This window comes from Hakea prostrata, chromosome 6, assembly GCF_041222555.1.
Source record: "Hakea prostrata isolate BN-2017 chromosome 6, UWA_Hpros_2, whole genome shotgun sequence".
NCBI classification, from domain to species: domain Eukaryota; kingdom Viridiplantae; phylum Streptophyta; class Magnoliopsida; order Proteales; family Proteaceae; genus Hakea; species Hakea prostrata.
In genome coordinates, this window is record NC_142605.1 from 25,694,306 (window position 1) to 25,706,839 (window position 12,534).

The window sequence follows — 12,534 nt, forward strand, 5'->3', positions numbered from 1 at the left end:
GAAAATCACAATTAATTGTTGATATAAGTAAGTTAAACTTTTCAAATAGAGAATACTACTCTCAAATGAAAATCGTGCTCAACTTGTTTTTGTCTTCCTCTACCATCTGCAATCACTCGTCTTCTTCCACTCTTGCATCTTCTATTTGATTTCTATTATCTCCCAAATTTGTTTTCCTCATTCTCCATCTTCTTTGCTTAGGATTTTGGGGTAATATTGAAAATGAATGACTAAAAACTAAGACTAACATTTTCAGTAATAGGAGATCTAACTGATATATTGGTTAATTTAGTAGGTGGCATTAATTTTAGGGGGTAACTCTGGGTGGCATTGAAAAATTCTCCTAAAACTTTTTTTTCCTTGGATTTTCTTTTTAATAAAAAGTTAATTTACTCGGGCAGCAAAGCTGAGGCAAGGAATTATATAGGGCTAATTACTATTGTCCCCCTCACTTCCAACGTTGTTATGTGGATGTTATGATAATTTAATTTGGGAAATGGTGGGACCACATACTTATGGTTGTTGAAACTCTCAAACTTGACTTAAATTTTTCACAATCACAATGATGGAAGTTTTACAAATTTTTTTATATTTTTGGATACGAGGTTCATCCGGGCCAACTTGCGCATACCTTAATTACATCCTTAGGGGGGAGATGTTGTTTGCAAGGGTCGAACCCACAACCTCGGATCTCTACCACTCTACCAACCCTACATTGACAATAATTAGCATATATTATATTGGATGATTTTCAATTTCTAACTTTGAATTAAATTTGATCTTTTGTTATATTTAGTTTATATTTTGAGTTTTATTTAATCACATATTTCATTTATTCGATAGTTTCTTTTTAGAGAAGAAAATGGATTTAAGGTTAATTTTTTCCACAGTTAATTTAAGATAGTATTATAACTTGATCAAATGATAAATAAGTAAAAGAGATAACTCCAGGATTATTTTTGAGATTTTGATAAAATATATAGATGTCATATCACTCGTAAACTAATAGAGCTTAACAGTAGAAGCCTAGAAGGCATTAATAATTATTGATGAAACTAAATGTTGAAATAGTAATTTTAAAAAGTACATGGGATAAAATAGTAATAAAATCAAATTACAGGGGACGACAATATTTATCCCAATTATATATCTCCACGAAACCAAGGAGTGCCAATCGAGTGTGGATCATTTCTCCTGACTCTGTGTTCCCCCAATAGTTTTACAACCACAAACTATGTGAGGGCCCACAAGTAAAAAATAAATAAAATATTTTAAAAAATAAACCTATCACCTTAATTCTATGAGTCCCCTGTAATTTGTGGTCAATAGCTATCGAGGGAGCACATAGATCACGATTTAGACTCATGCCAATCTTCCTGAAACTCATTATTCAAAAAAATTGTACCAAAATTTTCTATATAAAACTTGTCTTTGTACCAAAAAAAAAAAAAAAAAAAAATTGTACCACCAAATTTGATAAGTTCGGTGTAAAAGGACAGTACATCATCTAGAGGGCGCAACCAGGAAACATGTACCAAATTAATGGACACCACACTTACCAGAAGAAAAAATGTTTAAAGGACAACAATAATACTAGCCGGACTTGATGACAATTGACAAATCAATATCTCAATGAAAGCTCCTTAGCCATTGCTGCTATGCAGGGCCAGCAGAAGCCAAAAGAAAACCAATAATACTGCAGAAGCCAAAAGATAAAACCAATAATACTACACAGGAACTGATAACCGATCATATTGTCTCTTGACTTTTCTTCGTACGTGTTGCACGCAGTGTCTCCATGTCTGAGGTGGCAAATGTTTTTATAAGTTGGGACCTTATATCATGCATGACTTGAAATAGAATTCATTGAAAGAAATTAATCATCTATTATTAGTGTCACAAATATTCTCCTCTCATCAATTCTATAACGATTTTAAAAGAAATGATCAACTACATAGTTTAGACCTTATATCTTGAGCATATTGGAAGAAATTAAGGTTCCTCATGGATGTCTCTTTTGTATGTGACTTTTGATGGATTTTTATCCATTTCTAGCAGAAAAATGGATCATTCATTAGTCATATCCAAAGGTTCAGATTAAATTAAAATTAAAAAAAAAAAAATTCTATTATCTAAATCTTACTTCAACTTTTAGATTTGACTGATGCCATGCGTCCTTCATTCAGAGATAAAATTCCGGCTTTTGATTGATCCGACCTTTCACCAAGACCTAACATCGCATGGTGCACGCAAAGTAATCTTCTATTCGTGTATGTGTATGTTAAAAATGTTACTATACTCAATAAATAATATGCCGATGGGTATCGGGAATTATATAGCTCTGGCTTGATTAGTCAGGCTTTTAGAATAAAATGAATCAAACTCAACACCAAACACTTAACGAAAATCCTTAACCAACTCAATAACCCTCTTGATGAGGGTGACAAGTATTTTTCAATGTTTATGAAAATGTTATGAACCAAGCATACCTTGTTTGTGCGTGTACCTCTTGGTTTATTGAAGGCCACCCACTTCTAAGAAGTAAAAAGTAAGGACGACATGATGGGTCAACAATTTCACTTAAAATCTAGCCCCTCATAGAAACATGCCTCATTATAAGTTAAAGATTATTTGATGGTGATAGGATATTTGTTTGGTAAATGGATCATCAACAAGATGGGTGGATAGGTCATGTTCCTTCTCTACATTAGAATACACTTAGAACCAATCACCAGTTCTGGTTCTATAACACCTTATCCTTTGAAAGGATTTTAGCTTGTAACTCATCAATCAAGGTGTGAGGGTCCGACTCCTATAATTCATTGTAGTTGGTTTTATAATTGTACAGTTTGAAAGTGCTGTGTTTTGTTGTTTTCGACTTTTCGGTCTTTATGATAGAAGATTGTGCTCTCGTCACTTTTTCGATCCATCGTATCAATAGTTAGTGATAGACCCTGTTGTATTCAAGTACATGTATTGTTTGAAAATACTACTTCATATCATATGGGGTTTTACTGTGGGGATTTGTGAGAGCAACTTTGATAATTGAGGTCAGATATTTTAGGCTTCTATAAGAGGATTGCTAATAAATAATGGAACATATGATTAGATTCAAGACCCACCAATTAACAGATCTATATATAGTATATCTTTCTTCTATTCCCATGGCTTTATAAAATAAAGAAATTAGCATTCGCACCTCTATGAGGCTAATCCGGATCATCGTCCTATTAGGAGAGCACTCTGTGCTCCTTGACGGCTTTACCACCACAAATCCTGTGGGACCCATAGGTAAAATAATAAAAAAAAGATCTCATCACTCAACCCCTGGGTCCCCCTGTATTTATGGTGGTAAAGCCGTCGGGGAGCACACTATGCTCCCTTGACAAGTAGCTGATCCAAACTCAATTGTTTCGGATTCTCAGAACAATGGAAAATTTATGTCAAAAATGGACCATTCATTTCCTTGTAGATGTGTGACATGTATCCAACATCACATCATCAAATGATTGAAATCCATTTATAAGACACATCAAAGAGTTCATTGATGTGATTTGTAAATAGATTTCCACTATTTGATGTGATGTTAGGACACATGTCACACATCTACAAAAAAATGCGCCATCCATTTTCTTGTATGAAATAGACCTAATAATATTGGTCCACAGTTTTGTGCCTCTTAGAATTTAGATGGTGGAGACATGATTTTTATACAAGGAAGTAATTTCGAAATATTCTCGATGCCATCACTAAACCCTAAGAATCTGAGGTGAACTCAAGGTCCAAAAAAGAATAACAACTTTGAAGATTAAGGTAAAATTTGCAGAAACAGTACTGGTAAAACTAAGTAAAATAATTTCTATTATTGCTTAGAAAAAGAAAGCAAACATAACACAGATCGATGTATCTGCATGGTATCTTTACATCTTATTTATCCTTAAAAGAGAAAGGCAACTTAGGAAGAAGAAGAAAAAAAAATTCAAAAATGAAAATCACCCAAAAGAGCTTCACAGACGAGACATAGCCATAACTGCATGTTCCATAGGCTTATGTTTTGGATATTGTGACCTTTGATTCCTGCTTTGTTGGGTCTTCTGGTTGGTATTGCTCTCTGAAACAGAAAACCCTTTTGCCTCTTCTCTTAATTCAAATTTCTTAATCTTACCTGTAGCAGTCTTTGGAAGCTCTTCCTTCATCACAACCTTCCTTGGAGCCATATACTTTGGGATATTGTCTCTACAGAACAAGATAATATCTTGCTCCTTCACTCTTGCTTTCTCGCCTTCCCGAAGTGTAACAAAAGCACAAGGTGTCTCTCCCCAGCGTGGATGAGGCATTGCAACAACAGCAGCTTCTAAAACACTTGGATGCTTATAGAGTGCTTCTTCCACTTCAACACTATTAATGTTCTCGCCGCCAGAGATGATGACATCCTTAGATCTGTCTTTGATCTCGATGTATCCGTCTTGGTGAATGACTCCCACATCGCCGGTGATAAACCATCCATCTTTGAAAGCCTTAGCAGTTGCTTCAGGATCTTTGAAATACCCTTTCATGATACTACTACCACGTAAAACAATCTCACCCACACATTTCCCATCTCTTGGAACACTGACCATGGTGTCCAAATCCTTCACATCAACCTCTGCCAGCGTGAGCACACTGATGCCTTGCCGAGCCTTCAGCTTGGCCTGTTTGTCACGCGGAAGCTGGTCCCACTTGGCTTGCCATTCACACACCAAAGCTGGTCCAGTGGCCTCTGTCAACCCATATGCATGGGTTACGTGGAAGCCTAAATCTTCTATTTTCTCAAGCAAGGCTGAAGGTGGTGGTGCGCCACCAGTGAGTATCTCAACTGTAGACACAAGACGGCGGCGCTCAGCTGGTTTCGCCTCTAGTAGGATGTTGAACACAATAGGTGCACAACACATGTGTGTCACCTTGTGTTCGACGATTGCCCGGTACATATCAGCTGCGCATGTGTTGCGAATGCACACGTTGGTACCGCCGCGCGCGGCGACCCCCCAAGTGAATGTCCATCCATTACAATGGAACATAGGAAGTGACCATAAGTAAATTGGCTCTTCCCCCATTTTCCACTGCAAAACAAGGCTGAGAGTGCTCAGGAAAGCCCCTCTATGGCTGTAAACCACTCCTTTAGGCTTCGATGTCGTGCCGGAAGTGTAATTCAGGGCGATCGCATCCCATTCATCTGCGAGCGGCTCCGGAGTGTACCTCGGATTACCATCATGAATGAGTTGCTCATATTCAAGCTCCCCTAGCCGAGCTCCGGTGGGGGAATCTATGTCATCGATGACAATTACAAATGGCATCTGAGCTTTGGCATCAACAAGTAGACGAAGTGCATCACAAGCCAATGGAACATACTCATAATCCACAAAGAAGAGTTTAGCTTCAGAATGCTTCAAGATGGTGGCAACGTTGTTTGCATCAAGCCTTGTGTTCACACTGTTGAGAACAGCTCCTGCCATGGGAACTGCAAAATGCATCTCATAAAGAGCTGGAATGTTTGGAGCAAGAACTGAGACAACATCATTCTTGACGATGTTAAGTGATCTGAGAGAGCTTGCAAGACGAAGACAACGTTGATAGGTTTCCCTCCAGGTGAATCTAGTTCTGCCATAGATTATAGAGTAGCGATCTCCATACACAGCTGCAGCTCTTGAGAGGAAGTTCATAGGAGAGAGTGGGACATAGTTGGCTGGACACTTGGGTAACATATCCATTTTCAGGTTCTGGGTTTGCAGTACTGATGGAGGAGGAGAAGCAGAAAAAGAAGAAAGGGAGAAAGGCAGAGATGGGTTTGAGTTGTTTATGAGAGATTTGAGGTACATGGAAGTGAAGCCAGGGTGAGCAAGGTATAAATAGAGGGGAGAGAGAGAGAGAATTGTGATTACACAGGAAATTAAGAGAAATTATTTGGAAATTTGGAGGGAAGGTTCAAAGATGTTATGAGGAAAATGTGCTATTCTGGTCTGAAAAGAAGACTATTGACCTTTCAAATATTTAATGTCTCTACATTGTTCACAACATTGTTCACATCTTGTAGGGCTTCTTTGTGCTTGAGTAACACATTCTCGTCCCTTTTTATATTGAATGCGATTTTCTTATAACTTCTACACAGTTCAACTTCCATGCTTTTGTCTTTTTGTAATTTTTTTTTTCCTGGTAACCACCTTTTTGGTTCTTGACTCTGGGACCTGACTCAATTCTTTTAAGCCCAACTGGATCAAGACTTTGAATCTTAGTCATATTGAATTTAGGTGAGTGAATTGGTATAAGTCCTTAATTCATGCCGGCTAGACCAAAGGCTGGACCAAAAATTTGGTCTTTTAATTTCTCTTGTTTTTGTTTTTTTAATTTTCATTGAGGGGTGGGGGAAAATTGTTTTTCATTGAGATATATTTATTAAATTAGTTTCATACACGAATTTAAAATATATTTCAAGATTTTAATATTGAAAAATAAAGTTCCATTTTAACTCAAAGATTTACATCACATTTAATTCCATGGATGGAAGAATTAATTTAAAATTTAAAGTCTAGTATTACTTTTATGCGGGTGGATAAAATAGATAATATTTTCTAAGAACTCCTTATTTATAAATTAAACCTCATTAGAGAATTATTTAGGTAGAAGACAACTAAGAACCCAAAAAGTGGGGTAGTTGATTGGTCTCTTTCAAATAATACTCCACTCCTTGTATAATTTCACGGTACTCCCAAGTTAGATATTTTTTTCTTCATAAACTTTGGCAAATTGATGGCATTTCATGTCCCTTTCAGATTCTTTCACTATCTTTTTTTTTTTTCAAGTAAAAGATGTTGTTCCATTGGCGTAAAATGAAGGTGTTGTCGATTGTTGGAAACCCCCCAGCCGGTAACTTAACCGGCTTCGGATGATAATCGGAAGTTATTTTCTTGAATAAATTATTCCAAATGGCAATGAATATAGATTGGATTTCGCACAATTAGATCTTTACCACTTTATTTGTAGGTTAGGTTTCAAATATAAGAATTTAACAACTTTGTAGTTATTTTAATAAAAATCTAGAAAGAATACTCACATATTTCAAGTAAAAAATATATAAAATAAGAAAAACAAATCCAAATAAGAACAATCGGATAATTTTATCGGACGGGTAAAAACCGGGAAGAAAGGGGGGCCACAACCCGCCCCCTTTTAATAAAGGGGGGGGGGGGGAGAACCCAAAAGGGGGGGGGGGGGGGGGGGGGGGTTTTAACTCAAGAATTCCGTTGGCCTAAATTGAGGGTCTCTGTCATTGTTGGCAACTTAAGGGCTTTGTATGGAAATTAGATTTGAGAGAAAGAACCAATCAATAAAGAAAACTCAAGAATTCCGTTTTTGAGGGCCCCGGCCAGCGTTGATCAACCCTTTCATCGGATGGTCATACAGTGTCCGATTGAACCGATTTTTGGAGGAGAGCTTCATGACTTCTTGATCTTCAAATCCAACGGTGGGATTGTTCATTGGAGATCTCTAATTTAGTCCGATTGGTACGTCAAAACACTCCTTGTTTAAGTCAGATAGGAACTCTGAGTTTGACTCAAACTCTGAGTCCAGTTTTGATCAACCTCTTCATCGGATGGTCATTCAGTGTCCGATTGAGCTGATTTTGGAGGAGAGCTTCACGACTTCTTGATCTTCAAATCCAACGGTGGGATTGTTCATTGGAGATCTCGAAGTTAGTCCGATTTGTACGTTAAAACACTCATTGTTTAAGTCGAGATAGGAACTCGAGTTTGATTCAAACTACGAGTTAAATTAATCTATAAAAGGAGAGCAAAAGAGGAGGACGTTTTGAGGAGCTTGGGAATAGCGTGGAGGTCGAACCAGAAGACGTTGGTTGGCTATGGAGATCTGAAGCATGGGAATAAGAAGTCTTTTGTTTTGCTGAACAAGAAAGAAAGTGAAAGAGAAGAAAAGAAAAGCAGTAGAAGGAAAGAAGGGAACATGGTTGTATGGCTTTTTTAAAGAGAGAAAACTGAAAAAGATTGAAAAGAAAAAAAAAAAAAGGAGTTGGAGAAAAAGAGAAACAAGTATTGTTACCATGCATCTTACACAAGTTGAGATAACCCGTATTCACAAGTGATTGTCTATTATTTTCGAGGTTATGTTTAGTGATGAAGAATCTATCTCATGAATGTAATTTGGGGAACTTGAATTATTGGTTTACATTGTGACCTAGCAAGTTGGAGCTTGTCTAGGGGGTTGGGGTTGGTGCCTTTGTCTGAATTGCATTTTGACTATAACAAGGATTGGTGTTCCTGGACTGTTGTAGCAGTCAAAATAATGTGACCTAGCAAGTTGGAGCTTGTCTAGGGGGTTGGGGTTGGTGCCCTTGTCTGAATTGCATTTTAGACTATAACAGGGATTGGTGTTCCTGGACTGTTGTAGCAGTCAAAATATCTAAAAGTGTATTGAGTAATATACGAAACCCTAGGTAGGGTATTATTCCGTGGATGTAGGCAATTTGGCCGAACCACGTAAACTCTGGTGCATTGCGTTTTTGTTTATTTTTCTTTGTTGCACATATTGGAGTGCCTTGATTGCAGAGTGGTGGTACATTGTCTGGTAGACCCAGCCACATTGTGGTGAATTTTTGAAGACACTGATTCACCCCCCTCTCAGTGTCAATCTAGGAATAACAAAAGATTCTCTCTATTTAGTTACTACATATGTGGCCAGTATTCTTATCTGTCTTTGTATATGTGGGCTCCTATTATGTACTGTGATTAGCTCATGGTACCTTGTATTGGCGATTATCGTCGACATGGGGTGATTTTTTGCCATGTCGCTAGGGGGTGACATGAAACATTGAAACCCCCTAGCGACACCGATTTGTCTAAATATCACGATATATTGTTAAAAGTCTCGATATATCTCGATAAATTCTCAAAATATCGAGAAAATTTAAAATTCAAATTTTGGAATTTTCGCATTAACTAGTCTCTCTCCTTATTAAAATATCTTTGCGACCTGGGAATCTGCGATCTCTTTTATTTCTTTCCTTTCTCTCATTTAAAATTCCTTTCTCGCATTAACTACTCTCTCTCATATTCTTTCCTTTCTCTTTCTCTGCGGGACGGAAGCTGCCCGGAAACCATGGCAGACAGACCTCTCATCCCTGCGATCTCTGATGACTGATCTCTCTATCTCTCGGTCTCTCCCACTACAAATCTCTCTCTCTCTTGACACTCTCACGAGTCATGACTCTCTCCTGCTCTCTTTTCTCAGATCTCTCATCTCTCTCGGTCTCTCCCACAGTCCCATTGCAGATCTCTCTCTCTCTCTCTCTCTCTCTCTCTCTCTCTCTCTCTCTCTCTCTCTCTCTCTCTCTCTCTCTCTCTCTCTACAACGCTCTTGGTCTCTCCCACTGCAGATCTAATCATAGATTTTGTTTGATTTATTCTCAAAAAGTCGATATAAATGTCGCCAGCTGTATCGCCTGTGTCGCTGGGCACCGACACGACGACACTCGGCGACATTTCGGTCCATGGATTAGCTATTGAGAAAAAAATACAAAGAACTATTTTCATAGTGTCCATTGGCATTTAAAGATTTTTTTTCTGATTGTTAGACCTAGTTAGAAGACAGATTCACTATACTCATTTGGAGAGAAAAAATCGATTTTATAAGTGACAAAATTTATTTTGGAAGTGTTCCTTGACCATTTCTATAATGGAATTTTTTTTGCTAATTGCGGACAAAAAATGGAAGTTCTTTTCTCAATCAACTTTTCAAGTGTTTTCCATCTCACAAAATGGATTATCTTTTTTTATATGGAACACCACGTGGTTTGTAGTACTTTTATGAGGTAAAAAGCATCATTATTAGGAATTCTTGGTGAAGAAAAGTTTTATGATGGACATTCAGATGGAGTCGCCTGTTCAATGGAGAAGTAATGATGTGGATTCAATTTTTCTTTCTATCTTTTGATACAAGATTAGTATTAGACCCCAACCTTATGCTGATTCTTCGCCACGTGGGAGTCACAAGAAAATAAAGTTACAAATTCATAGTGGGGTGAGAAATATTGGTAGTGAGGAAGAAACTATCCTCTCGTCCTCCCATCCTCTTACACTTACATAAGATCTGCCCAAAGTTTACAGACAGAAATTGTTGAATTCTTTGTTAATATCAGGAGTACGAGATAATAGCGTGAAAGCTGAAATTTACATAAGCTTCGCCCCTCACAAAAGGTGCTATGAGGTACCAATGAACCGTCTCCCAGGATACAAAGAACCCCAACTCAAAGTTGTTTTCCCTAAGTTTTGCAAAGCACAGACAAAATTTAAGAGCAGAGAAAACTTCGGATTTTTTTATTTACTTGCTGTTGAGAAACTAGAAGGTATTTATAGACAGTGGCGGAGCCACGTTGGGACCGGAGGGGGCCATGGCCCCCCGGATTTTTTGAAATTGTAAATATCGTTGTTTTTCTTCCTTATTTTTCTATCTTTAATTGTGAAATACCACTATTTGGCCCCCTCCAAAAATTAAAAATAAAAATTTAAGATAAAAATGATGGGTATAAATGTCATTCATAATCTTTATCTATTGGTTATCATTAAATCCCTAGTTTTAAGGAATAAAAAGTTAAATTCTAATTAAAAACTAGCTCATGATCCATGAATTTCTTCTTATATATTATCTCCTATTTTCATTTCTATTTATTCTCTCATGAATCTCCTCTTTTATTCCTATTTTTTCTCTTTTTTTTTTTTTTCTCACATGTCTCACAAAATATTGAAATAGTTAGCAAACTTTGGAATTTTCCTAAATCTTCTCCATATCAAGTATTCACTTTATCTCTCTCAAATTATTCCTTTCTCTCCCTCTCACGAATTTTCTATTAATTTACCTAATTTTTAATATAGACTCCACATTAAAATATAATAATATATTCTGAGATGGGACCTACAGTGGGTCCCACATTGGCCCACATACATTTGCCCCCCCAATGTTCAATCCTGGCTCCGCCCCTATTTATAGGTATTGAGGTGCCTCTATTGAACAGTTCATGACTCTGATCGTATGTGTGCACCTCTCTATAAGGATACAAATGCCAGCATTCAGATCTGAGCCGTTGGATCATTTGGCCACACGATCTAACGGTCCAGATTGAACCATTGAATATTTATGGGTCTACTTCCATCGCCCTAGATCTACTGTTAATCAAAATACACGGTTTAGATCTGATCTCGTTATGCAAGCATGCTAAGTGCATGCGCCATAAGCGCCTAAACAACCCACTACCCATGTCATGGGTGCTTGGACGGTACACTGTCCTCGCTCGTACACTACACACTCATTGGCGTGTCTTGTTATTATAAATTAAAGTTAATAGGCAGTATCTATTAATTAAATTGGATTCCGACATCTAGGTTTCCAATGTGGGACTATATAAAAAATAATTTCCTAAAATAAATAAAGGAAAGTTTTCCGTACTTATAAATCAAATACAATGAAATGTTTATTATTTTATTATATTAAAAAAATAATACAACAGAAACTTTATATCAAGGCTTATCTGAGTATAGAAGGATGGAAGAAATATTCGCTTAAGTAGAAATGATCTACACTTAGTAGAGAATGCGAGAAGTGTGGTGAGACTACATAAGAAAAAAATAATATGAGACGAAGAGAGAAATAGATTGAAAAATAATTTCTCCTCAAATAGCAAAGAGTATTTAGTTGGGACTGTTAGAATAAAAGGAAGGATTCTTCTTGATAAGTATTTCAAAATTTTCCTCTGGATTTCACCCCTTACCCATAAATCTACAGATTCACGTATTTAGTGTAAAAAGGTGAATCTCTAGATTTCATTAATCTAGAGATTTTTACAACCAAACGGGTATAATTCTCAGATTCATGAATCCAGATATTTGAAATCTCTAGATTCATGTAACCAAACAGGCCCTACATCCATGGATGGATTTTAGCGACTTTTTAATTTTTATCCAAACTAAGTGATTTATCAATGTCTATGTAACTTTATTTTATCCTCTTTCACTTTCCAACACTTTCTCTCATAATGTTTTCTTTTTACTTTCCTTAAATGTGACTTTCCCCACCTTTTCCGTACGTTAGCTCGTGTCTCGTGAATCGTGTTTAGAAAGAGTATTTGGAGAGTTGGAGTTTGGTATGAAAGATGTCTAAGAGTCCACCTTTGCCATTCCTACTCCAAATTGTCATTCCAAACACCCAATAACTACAGCTTCAAGGAAGTGCAATGATGTTTTAATGTTTACAAAAAAAAAAAAAAAAAAAAGAACCAAAACAGAAAAGGAAGTGCAATGATGAACCCTTGTTCTCAAGGTAGCTCTCATGGGAATCCGAATCATCACCCCCGACGGAGAGCACAGAGTGCTCCCCGACGGGTTTTCCATCACAAAAAAGGTGGACCCCACCATTGAAAATGTAAAAAAAAACCCTCTCATCACCACCCCGGCCCCCCCTGTTTTTTGTGGTTTAAAGCCGTTGGGGGAGCGC

General features: G+C 37.1%; 1 protein-coding gene across 1 annotated transcript; it reads right to left on the bottom strand.

Annotated features, from left to right (window-relative positions):
- Window positions 1-3,844: 3,844 nt before the first annotated feature.
- On the bottom strand, window positions 3,845-5,836 carry LOC149012908 (trans-cinnamate:CoA ligase, peroxisomal-like). Its single transcript, XM_089158931.1, has one exon. The coding sequence runs from the start codon at window positions 5,745-5,747 to the stop codon at window positions 4,008-4,010; it is 1,740 nt and encodes a 579-aa protein (XP_089015057.1). The 5' UTR covers window positions 5,748-5,836; the 3' UTR covers window positions 3,845-4,007.
- Window positions 5,837-12,534: the final 6,698 nt, after the last annotated feature.